The sequence below is a fragment of the Sitophilus oryzae genome, unplaced genomic scaffold, assembly GCF_002938485.1.
Source record: "Sitophilus oryzae breed Bouriz unplaced genomic scaffold, Soryzae_2.0 scaffold_576_pilon_pilon, whole genome shotgun sequence".
NCBI classification, from domain to species: Eukaryota; Metazoa; Arthropoda; class Insecta; order Coleoptera; family Curculionidae; genus Sitophilus; species Sitophilus oryzae.
In genome coordinates this window covers 1,498,210-1,525,184 of record NW_022147169.1, presented here as the reverse complement: position 1 = coordinate 1,525,184, position 26,975 = coordinate 1,498,210, and the positions used below count along the sequence as shown (strand labels likewise).

The window sequence follows — 26,975 nt, the reverse complement described above, 5'->3', positions numbered from 1 at the left end:
TTTTCTACTAAGAAAAAGCTTATATATTTATTTTTCATCGTATTCATTAAGAAAACTGACATAATCTAATGAGTTTTTAAGTCTGTAATTACAATAATGGCATAATTCTACTTTCTCTTATTTTTTCTTCCTAAATATATATCTACTTATCTACTTGTGGTGTCTCGTTTTCACTTTTTTTATGCAAAAAAAAACAGTTCAAGTAATTAGGTACTCTATAATTATTTGGTTTCTATGAAATATAAACAATAATTGTGTGTCCTAATTATATTAATACACCGTAGTTTTATATACAAAAAAATAATACCAAATAAAAATGACCTACACATTTTAGTTCATATAAATAAAAAAATATACAGGATTGATCCAGCATTCGAAAAATAGTTGTTGATCTATTCTTTATTAAAGATCCTTTAATATTGAATTTAAAATATTTCGGGTATACTGGGTGTCAACAAAATCGTTATACTAACCGCCATTTGCTGTTTTATCGAATCAATTTGAAATTTGGGTTCAAAATATAGTTTCTCAAAACTTATATAATTACGATTAAAATCAATTGAATATAACTTAAATCGAGGGATAAACTCAGCTTAAGCGGAGAATTTTAGATACTGCCCTGTATATATCTAAATAAATAAAACAAAGTCCGGTGAAGCTTGATTTTCATGCATCCGATATCCGACGATACGATATTCATTTTATCGGTTGAATTTAAAGACTTTTTCGATTGATTAGAAAATTACGCAGTTTTATGATAATAATTGAGCAAATTATGATAATAATTGGAAAAAGAATTATACAGGGTGAGTCTTAAATAAGTGCAAATATTTTCAGAGCTTGTAGATCTCGATAATAGAAACATATTTTCTTATTACAAATATGTCCAAAAGAAGAGAGTTACTGGAATGAAAGTTTCACACGGGGGCCCTTATATACAGGGTGTTTCAAAAGTTCTAGATACTTTGTCGATTTCGATCTTCTTGATGACATAAATGCAATTGTATTAATCAGAATTCATTAAACTAAAATCAAAATAAACTTAATACATTATTTATTTTATCTGATTTATTATTAAATATTATTACCAAACAATTTTTTTTTTTAAAAAGTTTTGACATCCTGTAGATTTAAAACTATGCATTTCTAACCCATGATTATAGGCATTTTTTATATTGCCAGCCACTTCTTTATCTCATCAAGGAGGCCGAAATCGACAAAATATTGAGAGGCAACACTTAAACGGCCCATTAAACGACTACACTATTTCTCTAAAAAGAGGAAAACTCAGTGGTCAAGTCAAGTATTTCGACACTTTTTTAGTATTAAAATATGAACTTTTATCCATGCCTCCTTTCATCGGATGTTCCATTTGCTTGTGATTGGTGTCATTTTATATTTTCATTTCCATAAGGATTTCGCTGTTTTACTTTTACAACGTTTTCGGGAGAGAATTTTAAGAAAGCTGGTTCTTTAATATACATATATTTTGTTATGCTCGCCTGAACAGAGTGCGGACCGTCTGACTGCCGGTAGACGTTGCGTTCACTACTGCGCATCACAAATTTGTCCTGTATTTCAGGAAGTAAGGAGGCTAGGGCAGGACATACGTGTAGCATATTTAGTTTCATAAAAAAGTAGCAAAGCAATGTGAAAACTGTATTATTGTATCTCTACTTATAAACGATAAGTCCCATAAAACACACGAAAATGGGATACCCCGTACAGATGTGACGTGCAGTAATGAACCGCAGTAGTCTACCGGCAGCCAGACGGCCCGCCCTCTGGTCAGGAGATCATAGCAAAATATATATTAAAGGAGCAGTTTTCTTAAAATAAGTCGTTTTCCCGACGTTACAGGCTCTTGTAGTATTATATTTTTATTAAGGCTATAAATAATATTGATTATAACATACAGACAATGGTTATACCATTATTTATAATTATCAAGAATGGCAGGACCAATTTTAATGATCTGGTATTTGTTGGACTCATCTCCTCGAGTGGCAGAATAACTACTAAAATATCAGCAAATTTACTTACACTGAATTTTTTTAAAGTTAAGCGCGCTGGGAGTAAAAATTCAAGGCCGTGACACACGAGCTAGCGAGACGAAAAGTGCTAATGATCTGTGTCATCTCATAACAGCCTATACGGCTTAGAAATACGTAGTAACGCGACGTGTATTTGCGAGTTTATCAAAAATATTTGATAATGATCACAGCAAACATCCAAATAAATAATTGGTCATTAAATAAAATTACGTTTAGTTTTTGTTAAAATGTCAAAATTAATTTATTTTTTACTAGAAATAGAGAGGAAGGAAGAGACAGACAGTAGGAAGCAGTCCTAAAAAATACTAGTGTAGTGTATGTATTCTTTCAATCAAATATTACATGAAACTAAAATTTAAAAATGTATCTCTTATTACCTCTAAATCAGTCACAATTTCATCAAAATGCTAAGAGATACTAAAACCTAACACAGACACTAAAATGTTAACAGACAACAATAGTTAAAATATTACATAGTTTCATCTCTATTAACTTTAGACAATACTATATATTACACGCACAAGTAATAGCACCATTACTGCTAATTTTAAGTAGCATGTCTTTTGTTCAAGATGTTTCCTATTATCATATACCTAAAAAAATACCTAAACTTGAGACAATGTTTAACACTGAAGAAGATTTTATAGTCACTGCAATATTTATTACCTATTACTTGTAATGAATAAAGTCAATAACAAGCTTTCAATATAGATTTCTAGACACTTTTTTTTCAAACTCTATTTCCTTGTTTATCTTTGTAATTATGATCTTTAAAAACAACAAGGACAATCGTGTGATGTTTAAGATGGACTTGTCCACTAAATCATATTTTTTTGCTTATTTATATTTGAGGACTACAAAGACAAGATAATTAATCTCAAGGTAATCAAAATAAAAATATATATACCGGGTGCGTCTCAAAAATCTCTGATAGAAAAAATAAGATTCAATCCCCTGCATATCTAAAAATAATGACTTAAGAATGAATAAGAGAGCTAATATTAAGGTGCGTATTCACTATCCGAACGAACGAACGAACATTCGTCGTTGGTTCGTTCGGTAGTAGTATGGACGGGACCGAATTTTAGAACCGAACGAACAACATCTACCCATTCGTTTTCGAACTCCTTTGATGTACCGACTCGAAACGGATGGTCGAGCAAACGAACGAACGAACGGCCGCATGCGTTCGGTTCCCCGTCCAAATATACCGAATTCCATTCGTTCGCTCGTTCGTTCGTTCGTTTGTTCGGATAGTGAATACGCACCTTTAGAGCTTGTTCAAAGCAGCGGATCATCCTGGACACAAGGTAGTCCAAACTGTATAACAAAACGAAAACAAGTAAAACAGTTCGTATAAACGTATGTCCTAAAATGCTTCGTTTCGGAGATACAGGATGTATTTTTATTTTGGTTTTTGCCAAGGGAAAGGAACCAACATGTTTCTTGGTGCCTGACGCATCTCCACCAAAGGGTTTTTTTCGGTAAGGAAAGAAAAATACAGCCTCACAATATGAATTGACCTTAAATCCAAAGAGGTAATAGAAAAAGAGAGATATATCCTCTATTATAAACTTGAGACAACACCGGTATCAAGTCTAAAAGGAGACCAAGTTAAAGTGGAGAAAAATGGGGACAGTTCCTCCAGCCTCCACCTGACGGGTATTAAAGATGGGTAGGTCCGGATGTACATGCATCCACGGACCTCTCTCCGGTGCCGGTAGTGATGGATGCAGATCCTACTTAATATCGACCCCTATCCGCGGAACTGCATTACTGACAGCGAACCAGCCACGTCGCACAGTGCTTCGAACATATGGCTCTAGAGAACAAAAATCCAAAACTTCTCTTTTATTGTAAGCAGTTTATTCAAACTAGCTTTATTTGACAAAAATGATGAGTACTCTCATTGTACTAAATGATGATGTTCTTAGTCCCACGTTTATAAAAAAAAATCTTATAAATAATAATAATGTTGGAGCTGTGTTCCATCTAAGCAAATAATAAGTTATAGTATGAAAACGGTGTAAGTATTAAATAAATTCCTGTGATAAAAAAGAATTGAAATAACATTAGAACATGATTCCTACAATATAAGCCTAATATAAGATAAAAATGTTTTTCTTTAATGAAAAAGAAACATTAATGTTATATTTAATTAAAAAAAAAATTTAAGATATTATAAATTTACATTAAGACAACAAAATGCATAGATCGTAACTACTCTGATTCAGGAGAATCACTGCTGACAGAATCTTCCAAATTTATAGTATCCAAATCACAGGTAGATGAAGTATCCTCACATATAAGATATTTCTGTACATCATTTTCTAATATGTTACTTTTTCGCGTTGTTACTGTTCATTTTGTCGGTATGAGGGGTTCGGATGTTAATAGTTACCTCTTTAATAGACCATATCCATATATTATTTTTTCCTTTTCTTGGGTATGAGATTTTATAATAAATTGAAAGATGGACACTTTTTTATGCGACGTTTCGCTCCAACATAGTGGACTTTTTCAGGCACAAGTGGTGTCTCATTTGACTGGAAGGTTCATCAATATCTAATAAGAACATATTTTTGAAATACAAATAATTTTGAGTTCTTGTCCTTATGATCAAGCCAAGTATTAGCCAGATCGGCATTGCTTATCAATTTTACTCCATCTGAAAAGTATTATAAAATAAAGTTCGTCGCAAGCAGACGCAGGTGAACTATACAAAAATTAAAAGTATATGAATATGGCAACAAAATATTCAATAAATACGATATGTTTTGATATGTTTTTTTAAATGCCTTTTGAAGTTTGAAAACGTAAAATTTTTATACCCATTTAAGAATCATCTTAAAAATAAATAAAAACTAAACAATCACGAACTTGTTTAGAAATAAATTTAAAGTACATACCTTGTTTAACAATATCCATAGTGGCTTTCAATTAAGTACGTACCCGTTTAACTCCATAATATACAGAACTACTAAATGTTATTCTTTTCACTGATGAGATAATGATCGCAAAATTTATTTTTAGTGAAAATATTTGCTAACAAAAACGCTGTTTATGAAAAATAATATACAGGATGGTTGAACATTGCTATAAGTATAAAATTATATATTCAGATATTAGTAAATTTTAACTTATTTTTTGATTTTTGTCCATGGGACGAAGCACTGTGCGTCGTCGGCAGATAACGCAAACATAAGGATGCAGCAAAATAAATCAGTATTGGAGAGTATGGAGGAATCATAATTGGGCTGCTGAGTTATATTTACTGTGTTTTAAGTTTACTTTCGTGGAATCGTAACCATATTCGATAATATTTTGTATTATTTAAAATTAGTGTTATGTAGTGTTGTTACTTTATTGGTAAATTCAAGAAATTATAGAATGTGTTGTACAGGGTTCGTCAATTCAATCAGCAGACGAGGACTAGATTCAAATTTAGTTATAGTTTTTTTTGCAAAAAATGCCATTTTATTTCTTAAAAATATTGCTTCTAGCATGAAGCAATTTCTATGCGGCAGTCTCGACTAACTTTTTTTATTTATAGTATGTAAAGTTCGTAATGCTTTGCCTCATAGTCATAAATTTGAACCTTAGGGTACCTCTACGGTGATAAGCTCCTCGACTGTAAAGGGCACGGAGGGCCAAACCTCAACCGTGGAAGGGTGTATACGCTCGGAGGAAATAAGGAAAATACTCTTTCCCCCCTACAACAGGAAAATCCTCATGTATGATGCGTTATAGACAGTATGATCATAGTTATAACTCAAGGAAAGGGGACACAATAGATCTTTAAGAGGCCGCAGTGATTAACCCCCTCCTCCCTCCCAGTCGTTCTACATTCTATATTCTACAGGTACGGACGAAAAGTTATTACTCTTCAAAACAGTTAAAAACCTGTAGGTGGAGCCCTTTGGGATAAGAAGTCATATTGATATTAAAATCAAACTTTTCAATTTAAAAAACGCTTACACGTAATCAAATATCGAATTCAATAATTAATTCAGAAATCAGTAAGAAAAAATCGAAATAAAAATAAAATTTCTATACCCTGAATTTCCGAAACGAAGCATTTAAATGTTTACTTTTTTTATCTGCAGAATATACTGCCGTAGATTCTCGAATACAATCCTGTATACATTTAAATAATCAGTTAACTACCATTATTCTGAAAAGCCCACTTTATCGTGTTGTATATCAACATCTTCTAAATTCGGATACATAAAAATAAGTTTTATTATATCATAATATTACAAAATCCAGTTTATGTTAGAGATTTCACTAACGACAATTATGAGGCAACTTCAAAAGTTAGATATGTCTTACAATTTCTTGTTAAAATGTCGAAAACGCGTGTATCTCTGGCATCATAAATAATAGGTGTTTTTACCATGCAACTACCTAATATAGGTATAGTTTTAGGTATAGTTCGTGTAATAAATCAGAGAAGAATTCGACAGACGACATCTATAATATGACAGAAAATACAATTTTCTTGTGAATTAAAATGATAGACACAAGTGATATCTTTAAACATTCGTTTGAAGAAATATTTTATTTGAGTAAAGACGGTCGCACACGATGTGTCAAACACCTTCCCACGTTGGACACATGAATATTACCAACATCGTGTAGAAGACACACTTGTGAATTGCAGTATTGTCGAATTATATGCGAAATGATGCGTCCAACGTTGGTTCCAACGTTGGAAGCATTGTTTAGGACAGGCTTTTAAGAAATAAAATTAGTCAAAATGGGTTTAAAATAATCTTCTAATATATCATCCCCTATGTTATAGTACGAGAGCTAGCAACGTCGGAAAAACAAGTATTTTAAGACGTCTGGCTCTTTGATATACACGTCTAGGTGTCTGTTCGTCTAGGTGGTCACACTTGGTGTCTCACTTGGTTGGTGTCTCAAAATGTACATGTACTGCCAAATATCATTTTACTACCACTGACTGCGAATAAGACTGCCCATGTCCAAACCAAGTTGCAAAAAATAACATTCACAGTTAGCATTTATGGCAATAACATTAGATTGGAAACATATTAGTTAAGAGGAAACCACATAAAACTAACAAAAAAACATATTCGGAGTCTCTTTCCAGAGGCTGTAAAACGAACTAAAACGAATCTTTTATTTTGATTTTTTGGATAAAAACTAGGTAAAGGTCAAAGTAGAACATAATCATTTAAGGTTTTTTTGATAGTGGCATATATTCTATCTTAGAAAAGTTAAGTCAAAAAAATCGCAAAAAATCGCAACATTAAATTTATTGGAAACGGAAGCCTCCATGCGTATGTGTATAGTAAGATCTTTTATGTGGATACTTCTCATACATTAATTGTTATAGTAGCTAGAGAAGAACTTGAAATATAAAGTTACGTAATTTCTCTCAAGATTTCCGAAGAGGTATGTCAAAAATGTCAAATGACATTTTTTGACAAATTGACAAATTTTGACAGTACCTAATTTTTTAAATTAAATGAAATGGATTTTTCTTTCAGATTTAAAAATGTGTACTTCGTGACCATTGCTTTCAGCTGTTATAAAACAAAATATCAGTAAATAGTAATTTCAATAATAGTAGGTTCAACTTTCAAATTAGGTATAGGCTATGCTACATAAAAGTAGTTAGGATTTTTAGGAGAAAATAAAAATGAAATAAAAAATTGGGTACTAATTTGAAATAAGAAAGTTGGGCCATGCACAGGATTTCTAAGGCACCCTGTATATGCAAAGAAGACTGTTTTGAAAAATGTATTCGAGACCATTAAACTTTTATTCATGACACTTTTTTCGAAAACGTCGAATAAAAAAGATACAGAAGATGTCAATTTATAAAACAAACCCTGTATATGCCGGAGTTGCTCAATATTTGTCTGTTTCATTTTGGCTCTGCCAAAAATCGTAAAATTTAGTGAAATGTAAAATATTCGTACCGCATTTTGGTAGCTGTTAGAGATGAGCAGAAAATCGCAAACTGCGATTTAATCGCAGCGATTGTAAATTCGCAATCGCAACCTGTGATTCCTTTCCATAGCAAACTGCGACTTGCGATTGAAACATATATCTGCCGATTTTGGATTTTTAGGCAACCAATATTACACCAGTTGCGATTTGCAATCGCAGTGGGCACGCGAACGAAGAGCTGCGAACGAAAATCACAGCATTGCGATTTTCGTTCGCACCAGCGTTGCATCGACACAGCACTGAGAAGCCGAACGATGAGCTGCGAACGAAAATCGCAATATTGCGATTCTCGTACGCCCCGGCCGGCGGCGGCGCGTCTTCAACACGGCAGTGGACAGGCGAACGAGGAACTGAACGAAAATCGCAGCTCATCCCAGCATTGCGATTGCGATTGCGGCATCGGGGTGGGCACGCCAACGAAGAGCGGCATTGCGATTTTCGTTCGCAGCTCTCAACACATCGGCCTAGACTAGATCTCAAAATCACATTCGCGATCAGGGCCCCGTAATTTTTATGAAGCGTTGGAAAATAGGCTTATTTATGTTTATTTACCGCATAATATATATAATTTATTAGTTTTAAATTTTGATAATAGTTTTAGATTTATAATATAATTATGGATTGAGAAGGTTAAAAAAATTTTGTTTTCGGTTATGACTAATTATAGTTACAGTTGCTCCCAGGTAATGATTCAGGTAAAATATATATAAGGACAGTTTTGGATTCAAATTATAAAAAATTATCTATTTTTATCCTTTATTTACTAGAAGATATAGAGCACGGAAAAGAAACAGCCCTTTTTATTTATTATATTTTGTTATATATTATATTATTATAAACATTTTTATAACAGTCCATAATATAATATAATTTTCTGAATATACTAACAGTTGTGGATCCGCTGCTATGTTAATTTAAATACATCCTTTACAATCAGTTTTTTCATTTTAGAGAAATTTTAAATATAAAATGTGATATTGTCCTTTTATTTATCTAAAAGTTCGAAAGTTTGCACTTGCACTGGACGGGCCATATCAAAGCCGTCGGCGTCGGCTTCTTTTGAGTTACATATAAAGAAAATGTTTTTAAAAGAAAACAAGATAAAATAAACAGTTTTTTTTCTAGTTATCTGAATTAAGGTTGGCGGCAACCTTTTTTATAATAAATTTTTCGTTAGTATACCTACTGTCTAAAAGCACATTCGAATATTTTGAACATTTTATGTATTTTTAATTTCCCTTTTAAATTTATTCGGTCTCTGTTCCAATCAAAAATGTTTAAAAAAAGGAAACTAAGTTATTTGTGGATTTTTTTTTTGTAGGTAATTGATGAAAATTTTAAGTGCAATATGTGTGCAGCAAAAATATCATAAAAAACAGGCACTACAAATTTTAAAAGGCACATGGCATCGAAACACCCAACAGTTTCTTATTAAAAAAAAATTATTCCGCTATTTATTCTGTTTTTTATTAAAAATTTTGGGATTGAGCTTCCCAGATTACAGCGTACCAATTTAAAAATATCAAAATCGCAATCGCAGGTTACAGTCGCAGCGATTTATAAATCACAATCGCAGTTTCAACTGCGATTGGAAAATCGCAGTTTTGCTCATCTCTAGTAGCTGTATTAGTCAAAAGATGATTTTTCCCATTTTATGAATCCCCCCGCCACCCCCAACCACTCTCAAGTCAGCCAAAACTAACTAGGTTCACGGGCTACTGGCATAGAATGTTTTTACCAAATTTGAATGAAATCGTACAAAAAAAGAATTTTTGCAACATACTTCTGGATTTTTGCCCACTGTGCGGCAGTGAGACATGTAATTCCAACAGTGAGACACCCCTCGGTTATAGGTTACAGAACTTCATAAGATAAAAGTTATGCCTGTAGGGAAGTCCCAAATTCTGCTTTTACAGGAGATAAATAAGAAAATAAGGGACGATATACTTGGTGTCCCAACATTCCGTAGACTTAGAACTACTACATATTTTTGGAATCAAACTAAATTCATTGGACACAATTCACCTCTATACAAAAGTACTTTGTTTGTCTGTTAGAGGGCAGCAAAGTTTAAAAAAATATTAGGTTTTTCTTGATTTGTCAGATGTTAAAACATTTAGCAAAACATAGACCCCCAAAATCTCATTCAAATCAGAATAACGGTTCTTAAAATACCTGAGAAAATATGTTTATTTTTTTAAAGTTTGATGCCCTCAAATGGACAAACGAAGCACTTTTCTATAGAGGTAAATTGTGTCCAATGAACTTATTTTGATTCCAAAAAGACGTGTTTTATGTCCACGAAATATTGGGACACTCTGTATATAAATGTACTGAGTTCAAAAGTTTGCTCTATTGAGGAACTGAAAAATATAAGATATTCATCTATTTAGAAAAATAAGCAAATTAAATTAACTAACATTATTTTTTAGTCGACGATTTTTTTCTGTGCAGTAGCACTACTAATTTGATACCACTAAAGCATACGTATTATAAGAAACCTGTAATTTAATAGGCATATAAAGTACAAAAACTTTCTCTTTTTTATTCGTTCCTTCTGTAGTTAAACTGTATAAGGTATAACACACATATCTGTATATTATACAATAAGTAAATTAATATGCAAATTACTTCAGTATATTTTTGTAAAATTAAAAATTTCGTTATAGTAACATATTATATTATATTACAGAATTTTTAGTGTTTTAATATTAAACATTGGTATTATTGTGTAGTAGATAATATAATTTTAACATAATCATATACAGGGTGAGTTTCCTACGATGTTCTCCATGGGTATCTCGGGAACTACTGGAGATAGAGAGTTAAATGGGGAAAGAATTGCAGTTTCGTGGGGTCATAAATATGCGCCTTTCAGATTTTTTAAAAAGTTCATTGCTTACTAGATATTTAAAAAAAAAAATTTGGCTATTTTAAAAATAGTCCCTAATTCCGTTATAATCTATTTTAGACAAAAAAGTTGTAGATAATCACATCCTTAATGAGTTTGTGTTCTCCGATTGTTTCTAAAGCCTGTCATTTTTGATATATGACACAAACATATGTTTTTTTTTAAATTGAAACCATAGTTGGCTATGACTTCATAAAAAACGCCATTTTTTAAGCTTTTCAGCGATATAAGCTATATGTTTTTTTTCACAAAATTTCTGAGTTATAGCCAATTCTTATCTTTCTTGACTAATTCCACTTAGTTGGCATGGTGTTCTTATTTTGTTATGATTTATAACTCTTATAAAAAGACTTCTAAAATATATTATTAAACGGCTCTTTACAATTTACATTAAGCAAACTAAAACTTCTCCTGTCCGCCTCTTCGAGTGCCTCTCTTAATTCATAAGTTCGTTTGTAAACATTATTGTTTACCATACCGCAAAGAAAATCTAAAATGAGTAGGTCAGGTGATCGAGGAGGCCAATTGATCAACCTCTTTCTATCCCTGAGTCTATATAATTATGATATAAATAATTTTATAAATTTTAACATTTATTTCATTGTGGAGGGGGGGGGGGTGTCATAATGAAAGTCATGTTGAAACCACTCTATTAATGCGCGAGTATCTAAATTTAACTTTTCACTTTTCTAACATGTTTTGAAAACCGTTCTCTAAAAAACGTAAGTAACGTTCACCGGTCAACGTTTCCTCGAAACTGTATGGCCAAGAAAAGTTGAACCAATAATCCTACACGCTTTTCTTCATTTGAAAAAATCATATTTACAATTTTTGTTTATTTTAATTTACAAAGTTTCACATTTTTGAGAGCAACGACGATTGAACTTGTTTCCATGGTTAACTAAGTGAAATTATTAATCAAGAAAGATAAGAAAAAATAAAAAGTTAACACAAGTCCTAATTTCAGTTGCCTACATAACTTTTTTTATAAAACGTTATTTAAATATACTGGACATTCAATGATGATTTTATATCAAAAACATTACAACTACAAAATTTAAGGGGTGGTTGCAATAACTAGGTATCTCTAATAAAGTAATAATAAGTAAAATTTGGCCGATCGTTTCCTGCAACAATCAGTTCTCTCAATATAACAGTAAATAAATGGCGACGTTTGTTGAAGCTGCTGTGGGTTTGCAGTAAGAACCGAACAGCGCTTTTTCGATTTCCCACAAATTTATTAAAATGGAGCTGTCTGGTTATTGCAGCCACCCTTTCAATTATTTGTTATGCTTTATTAAATTTAATTAACTATAGGTTCCTTGTATTTCTATTTTTTTCTCTATTTTCTAATTTCTTTATTTGTTTCCTCTTTTAGAACCATCAGAATGGCAGAGAACAGAAGCAAAATAGCCGCTTGGTACGATGGTAGAAGTATATTTGTAACCGGAGGTAGCGGATTTATGGGGAAAGTGATGTTAGAAAAACTTCTTTATTCCTGTGATGGTGTCAAGAAGATTTACCTTCTTCTAAGGCCCAAGAGAGGCAGAACGCCACAACAAAGAATTGATGATATGTGGAAACTACCCGTAAGTATTCTTCCAAAAAAAAACTTATAATACTTTAAATCATATTGGCCTCTGTTCCACTCCATATCAATAAAATAGTATGCCATACATCTATGTATGTTTTCAGGTATTTGATAGATTAAGAGAAAAAGATCCAAACGCAATTAAAAAAATCATTCCTGTAATCGGAGATCTATTCGCAGACAACTTGGGTCTGCAACCATCGGATATTAAAGACCTTATAGAGAATGTCTCAGTGGTGTTTCACATGGCTGCTACTCTGAAGCTGGAAGCAACATTGAAAGACGCCATTCAACAGAACACTCAAGGAACTGCCATGGTTCTCGATGTGGTTAAGCAGATAAAGAAGTTGGAGGCTTTTTGTCACTTCAGCACTGCTTATTGTTCGGCTGATTTAGAAGTCTTTGAAGAAAGGGTATGTATTTAAAGAAAGAAAATATAATTTTAGAAACCCTGTTAGCATAATGAGTAGATGATTAAAACTAGAGTAGTATTAAGTCTGGTTGACACGGCCAGCGTGTAATTGGACCAAGTCAACCGGATGCTGCTATATTAATATAGTTATTCTTCTGATTCTAATATTCATTCTTTCTCTGCGTTAAAGCACTTCCAGCTCTTTGCTAAGTTCTCGATGTCACTGATGTTGACATCTGCTGCTTCCTCCAGTCTCTCCAAAAAACATTGCCCAAAAGTTTTAAAGCGTCGGTATTCCAGTGCCGGAAAGTGGCACAGCAGGTGCTCGGTTGTTTCTTCTTCCTCTCCGCGTTCTCTGCAGTAGTCGTCGTTGGAAATCTTTCATCTCACGAGATTTACCCCCGTGGGGCAGTTTCCAGTGACGACACCTACAATTATGCATACTAGTTTTTTTTTGTACTATAGTAGTTGTTTTGTCGTTTTACTATCTACCACTGGCCACAGTCTTCGAGTTGTATCGTACTGCTCACTGACGGTTGCCACGTCCTTTGCTGCATGGCCTTGATGGTAGTTCCTATAGCTTCGTTCAATGTGTCGATCGTCACAAGTGGTGGGTCATCTGCCACGGCCTCTCCCCTGGCTCCCACTTTGGCGAGTCTGTCCCTTCTTGGTTGCTCACCACGTTTCTGTAGCCTGGCAACCAGCACAGAGTGGTCCTGCCTTGACCCAGCTAGGACAGTGAAAATTCTCGGCAGCCCATCACAGTTTTCGATCTCACTGATTGCATGGTGATGCTTCTTAAAGCCCCCAAGCTGTCAGGGTATATCACGATATCTCCTATTGGTCTATCAGCGATTTTCCCTCGTATACAACTCGCCGCTTCCTTTATAGCTACTTTGATGTAACTTTGATGTTAAAAAGCCTTCTAACTCCACTTGGATAAAACAGTCAATATCAATATCAATAAGATACAAGCAGCGTACAATGAGATGTGCCTAATATTATTTATTGTAAGTACAAATATATGGCAGCATCTTGGACCATTGCAACCCGCTTTTTGTAAACTGTTGATTACGTTAACATATATAAAAAGATAAAAATATAGTGAAGCAGCAGCAATGAATGAATAATTGTAATCTAAGATTCATGCAATCAATTCATTCATGAACTTTTTTTGCAAATAAGTAAAAAATAATTATATACCACATATGGTTAATTTTTACATTGAAATTTCTTTCTTATTTCGGTTGATTGCATCTTTTTTATATTTATATTTTCGAACTAAACATTATCGTTTGCACAAAGGAAACGTACCTAACAATAAAATTGCAAAAACAAACTTTGCGAACATCTATTAACATAAATACCCTTCAAATAGGTAATAAACTGCCAGTGCTTGGCTATAAAAATATTATTTACATTAGCAAGTAAAGTTTAGTGAAGTAATTTTCATTTCATAAAGTTGTCCTCGAATATGAAGTAATAACAGTTATAGATCCAGTAAAAATGATATTACTCCACTTAGTAATGTAAAATAAAAGTAAGTTAGCTGTCATAAAATTTCATATAAAGAATTGTAATACTGATATTACATTGAAAACACTACACTATGAAAGAAAAAGTTAGTTATTGATTATTGATTCTTAAATTACAAGTACCTAGTATAAATTTGAGGATCCATTTCCTATAAATATATACGAGTATAATTCTGTGCTTTACAGGGTGTCCCAATATTCCGTGGACAGATAATTAATACGTATTTTTGGAATCAAAATAAGTTAATTGTACAGGGTGTCGCACTAACAATAGCTCTCGGCTGTATCTCGGAAAGTATTAGCCGTAGCAGCTGCGGAAAAAATTGTTTGTAACTAAAGAGACTATGAGAAATTGCTGGAAATTATTTTCAAGTTTGTAGAACAACCGCTAGGAGGCGCAACTGCAACAAAAAATAAGAAAATGTAGTTTTTATACAATTTTGCTTAGATAAGGTGTACTATAAGTAATAGCTTCATAATCTTCAGTAAATTTTGAATATTTTATGTTTGAGTCATTTTCCCCTATCTACCAAAATAAAGTGATGGGGGGAGGTTAAATCTGTTTTTATTTAAATATTAATAACTCCGGAGTGTATATATATTAATAACTCCGGTCAATATAGAGTAAGAAACGCTCTTTTAAACGAGCCCTCGCTTGTTGGATTCCGATCATCCAGTCCGTTATTAATATTTAAATAAAAACAGATCTAACCACCCCCACCACTTTATTTTAGCAGATAGGGGAAAATGGTTCTAACAAAAAATATCTAAAATTTACTAAAGACTATGAAGCTATTATTTATAGTACATCGTATTTAGGCAAAATTTATTATTATATTATTAGTTATTTCTATAGCAGTTACGCCCTCTAGCGGCCGTCTTACAAACTTGAAAATAATTTCCAGCAATTTTTCATGGTCTCATTAGTTATAAATATTCTTCCCGCAAGCTCTACGACTTATACTTTCCGAGATACAGCCGAGAGCTATTCTTAGTGGGACACCCTGTACACAATTTGCCTCTTTACAAAGGTGCTTCGTTTGTCCGTTAGAAGGCATCAAGTTTTAAAAAACAACCACATTTTTTAAGAAATTTTAAGAACCGATATACAAAAATATTAATTTCTTGTCGTGTCGAGCGTTAAAATCTGGTTGGTGAAAATGCGGAATGCTATGCTAGTGTCAGAAAAAAATTTTGACAATAGGTTTCATAAATTTTAATTAGCGTTTGGGTTTATTTTTGAATATTGCCTTCTAATTGAGAATTGAAGCACTTTTATACACATCAGGTAAATCATGCCCAATTAACTTATTTTGTATTCGTATTCCAAAAATTCGTAGTAGTTCTATGACGGAACATTCGGACACCCTGTATACATACATTTTAACCCAAGACTTTTTAACCCCCTAAACTGTTTAAAGTATGCCTTGATTTTAGATTTTAACATTAATACACTCACTGGCACGAAAAACGGGCACATTAAAATTATTTTCAAGTATTTTAAAGTTTTATATATTGTGTTGTTTGGTGATTTTTAAGCAATTTGTAGGCTAAATTATTTGACTTTTTAGTATCTCTTTAGCTTTGTACGGGTTATTATTATTACCGATTCTGAACTGTCCTAGAACTCGGCCGCACATGCGCTAATGAAATAATTTCTCCGTATTTCCTTCTGCGCATGCGTATCACAGTTCTAGGACGGTTCAGAATCAGTAATAAGAAAAACCTTAAAACAAGGAATTTAAGAATAATTTTATCATCTAGGTGTACCTTTTCTCGATAGTTTGTTTCTTGATTCATCTCAATAGCTTTATTTTTTTGGAGATATTCGCTTTTGAAGACACTAACATTTTTTCGTGTTTTTTACATTAAAATCATCCCTTTGCCTTTGGCCCTAGTGAACAGACCTATAAAATAGTGTTTATGATTTATGTAATGTCTTTGGAAAATCATATTATTATTGTCTGTTGGGCAGTTACTCTAGCTGATATGGTTGTAAGTCCAAAAGTTAAAATTAAGGCAATTAAAGCAGCAATAGGCGATACTTCAGAACTTAAAATCATCTCTACTAGAGTAAATGTCCATAAACAATAATAATATGACTTTTCAATCACAGTGACATTACAAAAACAATAAACACTATTTTATAAGTGTGTTGATGAGGACTCAAAATCAATGCTTAAATTACTGCAAATCGTTATTGTCTTATTCAAAACCCAATATCTCCAATAAAAATAAAGTTATTGAGATGAATCAAAAAACAAACTATCGAAAAAAGATACACCTAGATAACAAAGTATTTTTTAAGTTTCTTTCTATGTTAACATATTCCACAGGGTGTTTCAAACTTTCACCAAAATATCAACATTTTGTTTCCCCTCGTATAATTGACACATGAAAACTTTCATTTTTAATTTAGAAAGAGATGCTAAAAAGTCAAATAATTCAGCTACAAATTGCTTAAAAAATCATCAAAATCGGCCCACCGAACAAAATATATTAAACTTTAAAATACATCAAAATTTTAAGGTACCTACCCGTTTTTCGTGACGGCGAGTGTAGATATAATTTTTAAATTAGTTCTTTTAATTCTCACATAAAAAAAACTGTGTGATAGTCAAAATCATTCTAAATCTACTCATTCAGGCGTTTTTTTACCAATTAAAGTTAATAATTACATACTACGTACGCCAATTATACCTCCAATGAAATTACTTTGTTATTTCAGTTGGTTGCTTCAAGTGTATTTTTTCATTGAGAAAATGACGTGTGTAGAAAGGAAGTGTAGCCAGTATTATAATTTGAAAAATAACAATGCCGTACGTCTTCGGACATAAATATTCTTCGAATAGGCAATAACGTATACATATATTGGCTTGGCTGACAATAATTATTATTTATGTTGGCAAGTACTAGTTTATGTCTACAAAACATGAAGTAACACTAATTAATAATCTCGCAGGTATAATTTGGTACTTGCAAATAAACTAGTGTTTAAATATTTCATTTCTAATTTGTAAACAACCCATGAATAAAGTGGATTTTAAGAAAGTTCTTTAATTTTTGTAGTGCAACTTTACGCGCGCAGGGAGTAAAAATTCAGTTGTAAGGAAAAGTTGTAAGGCTTAGAAAAAATCGTCCGATTTAAATAAAATATGGTATGTCGACAGACTGGAACAATGACTAAAGAATATAAGGACATGTAACGCTCATATACGGGGTGCAGCAGAATTTGTGACCTTAAAGGCCATTCTTTTGATGGCAAACAATGAGTCATCATTTGGTCACCAGCGACAATTTTTAGCGATTTTTAATAGTTTGTGTGTAGTAAACTTTGTATAAATATTACAATGGTGATTAGTTGTTCAGCTTTCAAGAGTGTAAAAGCAGCAGCGATAAGAAAGAGCCAGGAGTTACGTTTCATAGGTAAATAAACAGTCCACTCCAACTTTTTAGCGTTTTCTTATTGAATTCCGATAATTATTCTTCAATTTCAATTAACATCTATATGTACTTGATATGTGCTATACGTCGATACTAGTTTTGTACCTTTTGTTAACATTTTAATACGTTTTTTTTCGTAATTAATTAGTATGATACACCATAGGCGTAGTCAAAACAATTATCAAAAAATATAAATATTGCTTCAAACCATAGACTTAAAATAAAATATAGACTGAGCATCTCATTCATAAATAGCTGGAACATGCGGTCAGACAATGTCTTGTTATTGTTGTGTTATTGTTTTAGGTTATAACGAGTGCGACACGAGCGATAGATAGGTTGTCTCTGTCGTAACGGTCGTTCCCTGACGACTCTGCCGAGAAACACAACACTGTCTTTCGTTTCTCAAGTACACCTGAACTCTCCGTATCATAGCCGAGTAATTTTTTTATTTTAATGAAGCTATAATTAAATTAAAAATATATCGTATTTAAACTTTTTTATATTTTATTAAGATTTAGGACAGGTTTTTTAAATAAAAGTTTAGAAAAAAACGTCTTAGAGCCCTTAGAAAAGGATAAAAATAATAAAATACACGTTATAGAAGAAATTTTATAATCGAAATTAGGTAATTTTTGAAATTAATAATAAATTATTAATTTTAGTCAAACATTTACAACCCCTAATATTAATCAAAACAGGATCTATTTCACAGATATAATAGAATCGGCGACAGCGAGAGAAAAAAAATATAATTGTTGTAGTTTTTTTTTCTGGTTAAGTGATGTCTTATTATGTAAATTAGAGATAACATAAATTTGTTCCATTAAAGCAAGGAAGGTGATAGGAAGTGGATAAAATGAAAACTACATTTATTTAACTCGGTACTGTCTTTATTATACCGGGTGTGTCCCAAAAGTGGCTCATCCCCCATAATTTTTTTATATTTTCAAATAAAAAAACAAGATTTAGTATGTTAGTATATGACATAAATTCGGATTGATTGACGCATTCAATTGTTTTTGGTCACTTCCTGTTTCACCGGAAATGACTATAACTTTTAATTTTTAAACGGCACCCTCGGTATATTTCTACTTTATTCGATAGAAAATGACACTCTGAATAGAATGACATATCATATGTCAACATCAATTGATAACGACAATTTGACTCGAAATACCAAGTATGTGGTATCAATATATTCATAAAAAAATGCTTTTTCCAAATATGCTAATGAGTCACCCTTGTCCCATTTGAAAAAATTGACGTATGTATGAATAAAAATACGATTTGTACATCTTTTAACCGGCCTAGACAAGACACGAAACCCATTAGACGATCAAAACTATTTTTCCAAGGCTCCTTGATTAAAACTTAGTGTTTTTAACAACACCATGGTACCCTGGATTGAAATTTAAAAGTTGACATATGATATGTCATTCTATTCAGAGTGTCATTTTTTATCGAATAAAGTAGCAATATACCGAGGGTGCCTTTAAAAATCAAAAGATGTAATCATTTCGGTGAAACAGGAAGAGACCAAAAACAATTGAATACGTCAATAAATTCTAATTTATGTCATATACCTACTAATATACAAATCTGTTTTTTATCTGAAAAAATAAAAAAAATTATAGGGGTGAGCCACTTTTGAGACGACCCGGTATATTAAAAAATATTGTTTCATAATGTAATATCATTTTAAAATTCTTGTATGTTATTTTAGATTCTGAAGATAATTTTAGAATAAACCGGAATATATTTTTAATAAAAACATTATTAATTATTAACAGGGTTATAATTATGATTTTGTTACAATATAAGTAAGTAAATAATGTAAGAGAAAAAATTCAGATTTCACATTTTACTAAAATATTATCTAAATAATCGCCTTTCTACAACAACGCCACTGACGGGTAAACAACAACGCCACTCCTAATGGGTAAATTGAGAGTTGCCTACCGGTCGAAAGTCGTTTCAAGACTTAAATGGATTATTTAAGTCAAATTTCTTGTAAATTTGGCACTGGCGAACCATATTTTATAGTTCTTGAACAGAAAAAGTCAATAAAATAAACACTTAAGGACTACAAGCTAAGAAAATGCGTTAATACAGCCGGGGAGATAGCGGCAACAAAGCTTTACCGCACACGTGCGACACGTACTACAAGGTAATAAATGAATGAATAGGCTCCCTCGCCTCTAATCGGTGTTGTCATATTGTAAAGAACTTATCCTTATTAAACAGTATCCGACTTATAATTTAGTAGTATAAGGACTATTTAATACATCTATGGAATATTAAAACCTACTTTATTAAACTGTAGTATTAATATCTCAATATATGTGTATAACAAGAAAAAAAAATATTGATAATATTAAAGACGTGACAACATAGGCTGGATGAGGAAGGCTCGGTCGACTGTACCCAGAAGTAAACATGTGTACAAAAAAGCTTCTTTGACCGCGTTGAGATGTAAATAGTGTAGTCTATATTTTATTTTAAGTCTATGCTTCAAACAGCAAGGTTAAGAAAAATATGTGCCACGGCACTGTTTGGTGACATCGGCACAATTTGCTCTCGGGTGTTATTTGTCCTTGGATTCTTTAGTCATTGGGTGGTAGCAAATACGTTTAAATAAAATATACGACGGCCTCCCCATAAGAGCAATGAGAGGATTTACGTCCCAGTATTAATAATTCTTTTAGTTATTGTTATCGAGTCCCGAAGGTACCGAAAGAACCGGGAATTAATAATTGCGAGTCCCGGTTCTTTGATATCTCAAAAGAACCGGGAATTTCCGGTTCTGAACAGTAGTTACCATATTATCAATAAATTATGTATTTTAACTAAAAACTAAAAAAAATTCCAGATTTTTTTTTTCAAAAAAAATTGCGCAGAAAGATCGTCATGTTTCTGGGGCCAAAATATACTACCCCTAAAAATATTTGCACTTATTTAAGAACCGGAGCTGTTTTTCGGAACCGGTAATTTCAGTACCATGCCTCGAAGGAACCGGGATTTCCAGTTTTTGTTCGGTACTTTCGGTACTAGCAAATTTTTGTTCAATGATGGTGCAGTTCGTTAAACCGCAAGCAAGGGATGGTTGCCAAAAGTAAAATCGATAAAAAAATTGTGGTTTAAATGAAAATAATATCAAATTATTAAGTAGTAATCAGTCACGAGAAATTAACCTGAACACAAACATGATCACAAATGACTCTCAAAAAAAACTCAAAGTACAATTTTTTGAATTATTACTACAACCAATAGCAGCACACAGTAAGGCACTCATTTTTTGTCAATCCGTCTCTGTGCTGGGACCCAACGCTCGAACCTCGCATGTCGACGGACGGAACTCAACTGAAACGCTCTGCAATCTGCCGATATTCGATAGATTGTAAAAACTGGCGGAAAATATTTGGGAGAGTGTAACTACTCTTCCTTCTACTATGATAAAAGTCTGTTTATTTCCAGGTCCTAAACCTGCAAACGCAACCTACAACATAAGAACGCAAATCTACCACATTAATACAGCAAATGTAAAATGGTTGAAATATAGAGACGTAAAAAATGAAAATGTTTATGCAATTCCATATTTAAAAACATTAAGCATAACAATTTACACACTCCATACATCTATTTTCGTCATTTAGTCATTATTAAATTCATTATTAAGTCATAATGAATTTCTTTAAGATAATTATAATTTCATAATTGTATTCTCGTAAAATTATATTTTCAAATATGAAGAAACGACTAATACGACTTTTAGTAAAACCTATTAAGCTAATTATTAATTTCCTAAGAAGATACGAAATTTCTATTAACAAATAATAAAAGCAATATTTTAGTTTGCTCAAAGTAAATATAAGTTAAAAGAAAACAAGAATAAGCACTACTAATTATGATAATTATGAATAGTCTATTTTTTCAAGCAAATCAAATATAAATTTAGAAATTGAAATAAGATCTGACGAATAATATATGGGTAAATTTTTTAGGTCTTAAGGCGGATTTGCATGCATCCGGCGATACGATTTTAATTTTATTGGTTGATGTTGTCATATTACCAAGAGTTTGTTTTTAATTAAATGTAAAAAAATGTCGAACAATTTTTTTAAAAAATCCAAAATTTTCAATTTTTTTTCGCGAAAAAAAAAACTCATTATCGTGTTTCTGGGGTCGAAATAAAGTACCATAAAAATATTTGCACTTATTTAAGACTCACTCTCTATATTATAAACAAAAATAATGTCATCTCATAATTTGTAGGTGTACGAAAATAAAGACAATCCTAGAGACGTCATAGATATAGTGAAATGGATGAACCCAGAAGCTTTAGAAATGGCAACCAAAAGTATAATAGCCCCTCATCCTAATACGTACACGTACAGCAAAAGATTGGCCGAAACGTTAGTTGCTGACGAAAAAGATAATATTCCAGTGTGTATTATTCGTCCTTCTGTAGGTAAGAAAGAAAAAGAAATATGAAAACTAACAAATAATTTTTGTCAAAAAATCCAATTGTTATTACCGATAAGTATCTCAATTCAAATATTATCCCTATAATCACAGATAACAGAGTATACCACCAATTAGTAATATAATATACAGGGTGAGTTTCCTACGATGTTCTCTATGGGTATCTGGTATCTGGGAAACTAGTGGAGATCGAGCGTCGGTTAAATGGGGAAAGAAATGCAGATTTGTGGGGTCAAAAATATGCGCCTTTCAGATTTTTGAAAAAGTTCATGGGTTACTAGATATTTAAAAAAAAACAAATTTTGGCTATTTTAAAAATTGTCCCTAATTCCACTATAATCTATTTTATACAAAAAGTTTTCAGATAAAAATTGTAGATAATCACATCCCTAATGAGTCTGTGTTCTCGGATTTTTTCTAAAGCCTGTCATTTTTGACATATGACACAAACATATGTTTTTTAAATGTAAACTATAGTTGGCCATAACTTCATAAAAAGCGCTATTTTTTAAGCTTTTCAGCGATATAAGGCATAATATGTTTTTTTTTTCGAAAAATTACTGAGTTATAGCCAATTCTTATCATTTTTAAACAATTTCACATAGTTAGCCATGGAAACAAGTGCAACCGTCGTTGCTCTCAGAAATGTGAAACTGTTACATCCAAACTTGTAAATATGAACGTTTCAAATGAAGAAAAGCGTGTAGGATTATTGGCTCAATTTTTTTTGGCTAATTCTTATTTTTCATGACTAATCTCACTTGGTTGGCATGATATACTTATTCTGTTATGATTTATAACTTATAAAAAGTCAGAATATATTATTAAACGGTTATTTACAATTTACATTACACAAAGTAAAACAAAAAAAAATAATATCACTACATGCACTTTAAGTTATTTTAGAAAATGTTCAAAAAATCCGCCATTGTTTTGAGTACATAAAAGCATCTTTTTAAAACTGAATTACTAGCTACTAGCTAGTCTCACAGAACGACCGGTCGACTTAATTAAACTTCTCCCGTACCGCTTCTTCGAGTGCCTCTTTTAATTCATAAGTTCTTTTGTAAACGTTATTGTTAACCATACCACATAAAAAAAATCTAAAATGGATAGGTTATGTGATCGAGGAGGCCCATGCAATTGGTCCACCTCTTCCTATCCCTTTTGCATAATTATGATATAAATAATATTTAACATTTCTTTCAATTTTTGGGGGTGTCATAATGAAAGTCATGTTGGAACCACTCGATTGATGCGGGAGTATCTAAATTGTGACAATGTGACACTTTCACATTTCTGAGAGCAACGACGATTGCACTTGTTTCCATGGCTAACTACGTGAAATTGTTTTAAAATGAAAAGAACTGGCTATAACTCAGTATTTTTTCGAAAAAAACATATTATAGCTTATATCGCTGAAAAGCTTAAAAAATGGCACTTTTTATGAAGTCATGGCCAACTATGGTTTCCATTTTAAAAAACATACGTTTGTGTCATATGTCAAATATGACAGGCTTTAGAAAAAAAATAGAGGACACAAACTCATTAGGGATGTGATTATCTACAACTTTTATGTGAAAATTTTTTGTGTAAAATAGATTATAATGAAATTTGGGACAATTTTTAAAATAGCCGAATTTTTTTTTCGTAATACCTAGTAAGCCATGAACTTTTTCAAAAATCTAAAAGGCGCATATTTATGACCCCACAAAACTGCAATTCTTTCCCCGTTTAACCGACTCTCTATCTTCAGTGTAGTTTCCGAGATACCCATAGAGAACATTGTAGGAAACTCACCCTGTATAATCTTCTAATTCACCAATATCACGACCAGTATATTTTTGTTGTATGTATATAGTTAAGTTCGTTTGATCTCTGACATATCTATGTAGCATCCTCGTTTTATCTATATCAAGCTTTAAAAAATATGAAAATAACTTCCTATTTTTAGTTTGTCCTGCTGGACTAGAACCTATACCAGGATGGGTCGACAGCTTAAACGGTCCCATGGGTCTATTGGTAGCTGCTGGAAAAGGCGTTTTAAGATCGATGCATTGCATAGGGGAAAACAAAGCTCAAGTAATACCTGTGGACTTCGCTATAAACGCCAGCATAGTTGTTGCATACAAACTGGCCACTGAAAAACCGTAAGAATCTCAATATAAAAGCTTCATTCATCAATTTTCTGATTCAATCTTGAATATTATATTAATCTACATACCTTTTAGCAAAGAGGTTCCTGTTTACAATCTGACTCAAGACGGTGTAATACCGATTACAATGGGGGAAGTATTAAACACAGGACGAGATATCGTCTACAGGAATCCATTTGAAATGCAGGTGTGGTATCCTGATGGTGACATTCGATCATCTAAATTGGTTCATGACATTTGTTGTATATTTATGCACTGGATACCTGCCTTGTTTATCGACTTGTTAATGTTTATATTCAGACAAAAAACATTGTAAGTATATTAAAAACATTTTTGAATATTGAGGTATATATTATACAATACTAATACCGACGCTGTATTTGATCTATTATTTGTCTTATTTGTCGTTACCGTAATTTTCTTTTATTTCAATTTGTTCTTATTACTTTTTTTCAGCATGATACGAATTCAAAAGAAAATACATCAAGGTTTGGAGCTTCTTCAGTTTTTCACCACTAGAGATTGGAACTTTGCTAGTGAAAAGTTCTTGGGCTTGTGGGATGAGGTAAATTTTCACAATACATCTTCAATATTTAAACTATCAGGCAAAAATCATATTGAAATTCATAAAATATTCTCTCTTTGTGGTCACAGTTCCTAACCAATTTTCCAAGAAATCCAAAATATAATGAGATGTAAATAAATCTCTCTAAAATAATATTATAAGCTTAGATTCAGTTAAGTTATTAAGTTAAGCACTTTTCTGAGATACTCTATTTCTATGGTGCACCTCAAAAGTGGCTCACCCTTATAACTTTTTATTTTTTTAGATAAAAAACACGAGATTCGGTATGTTAGTATATAAAATAAATTAGGATTGATTGACGTATTCAATTGTTTTCGGTTACGTCTTGTTTCACCGGAAATGACTACAACTTTTGATTTTTAAATGGCACCCTTGTAATTTTTTTATTATATTCGATAGAAAATGACACTCTGAATAGAATGATGTATCATATATCAACTTTTGACATTTTCGCATATGGTTTATTTGAAATTGTAACTTGCGGTTCATAACGACAATTTGATTCGAAATACCAAATTACTCGTAAAAACGAGTGTGGTACCAAATTATTCGTAAAAAAATGCCTTTTTCAAATATGCTAATGAGCCACCTTCGTTCTATTTGAAAAAATTGAGATATGATTAAAAATACGATTTGGGCATCTTTTAACAAGCCAGGATAAGACATTAAAAACATCGGACGATCAAATCTATTTTTTCAAGGCTCCTTGATTAAAAATTGGTGTTTTTAACACAGCCTCTAGATTGAAATTTAAATTACTATTTTTTTAAAGCGAGAATGTCAAAAGTTGACATGATATGTCATTCTATTCAGAGTGTTATTTAACCATTTAAGAATCAAAAGTTGTAGTCATTTCCGGTGAAAGAGGAAGTGACCCAAAACAATTGAATATGTCAATCAATCCTGATTTATGTCATATACTAACATACCAAATCTCGATTTTTTATCTGTAAAAATAAAAAAAGTTATACGGGTGAGCTACTTTTGAGACGGATCTGGTATATTAAAAGCAACGAACTACAAGAAAAAAAAAAGATTTAACTGGTTTCTGTTATATTTACTTAGATGGATGAGATAGATCGGAAAACATTTTGCATGGACTTCCACGCGATGCCGATTGAATGGTACCTAGAAAAATCAGTTTTAGGAGCTAGACAGTACTGCATGAAAGAACCGTTAATATCGCTGCCTAGATGTAGAGTACAACAAAAAATGTAAGCCTTATATCCATTTAATGTCTAAATGTCTTTTATGTCTTATACTAAAAAATATAACAATTTTGTATTTTTCAGATTATACGTCGTCCACAAGCTGTTCATTTTCACCTTATATTACTACATATTTTATATTCTTAGTTGTATATTTCCTCCTGTTAGAATACTTTACGATCTTTTCTGGGAATTTTTGGGTAAATTACCCGTTTTTAGTACCTTTATAACTCACAAAAGTACAATAGAGAGCTAATAATATTGTAATTTTGCTACATACATACGTTATGTTTAAGAATAATAAATTTTTGTATGGATTTTTATATAAAACAGCGTCTTTACTTGTTCGAATAAATTATTCAAGTTCATGAGTTGTTTCACTGTAGGCGTACCAAATTAATTACAACTGAAAATCATTTTCCATGAAAAATTATATACTTTTTATATATAATTTTTATGGTTTGAGGTGCTCAACTAATGTGTTGGGCACGCACGACTATGTGTGCACTCTAAGAGTAATGTGTGCTTACGTTATGTAAATAAAAACACAAATGCATGCGTGCATTCTCATATTATATCCATATTATATCATTCCCATATTATATCCTTCT

At 32.0% G+C, this 26,975-nt stretch overlaps 1 protein-coding gene across 1 annotated transcript in view; it reads left to right on the top strand.

The window, feature by feature from the left end:
* Positions 1-26,732, top strand: part of LOC115887525 (putative fatty acyl-CoA reductase CG5065) — a 35,381-nt gene extending 8,649 nt beyond the window's left edge. Inside the window, exons 2-9 of the mRNA XM_030906985.1 lie at positions 12,326-12,536; positions 12,643-12,951; positions 22,205-22,400; positions 24,369-24,564; positions 24,646-24,882; positions 25,027-25,135; positions 26,222-26,370; positions 26,449-26,732. Coding sequence (XP_030762845.1) covers positions 12,336-12,536; positions 12,643-12,951; positions 22,205-22,400; positions 24,369-24,564; positions 24,646-24,882; positions 25,027-25,135; positions 26,222-26,370; positions 26,449-26,620 — 1,569 coding nt within the window. The 5' untranslated portion in view covers positions 12,326-12,335 and the 3' untranslated portion in view covers positions 26,621-26,732. The remainder of the gene's footprint in view (positions 1-12,325; positions 12,537-12,642; positions 12,952-22,204; positions 22,401-24,368; positions 24,565-24,645; positions 24,883-25,026; positions 25,136-26,221; positions 26,371-26,448) is intronic.
* Positions 26,733-26,975: the final 243 nt, after the last annotated feature.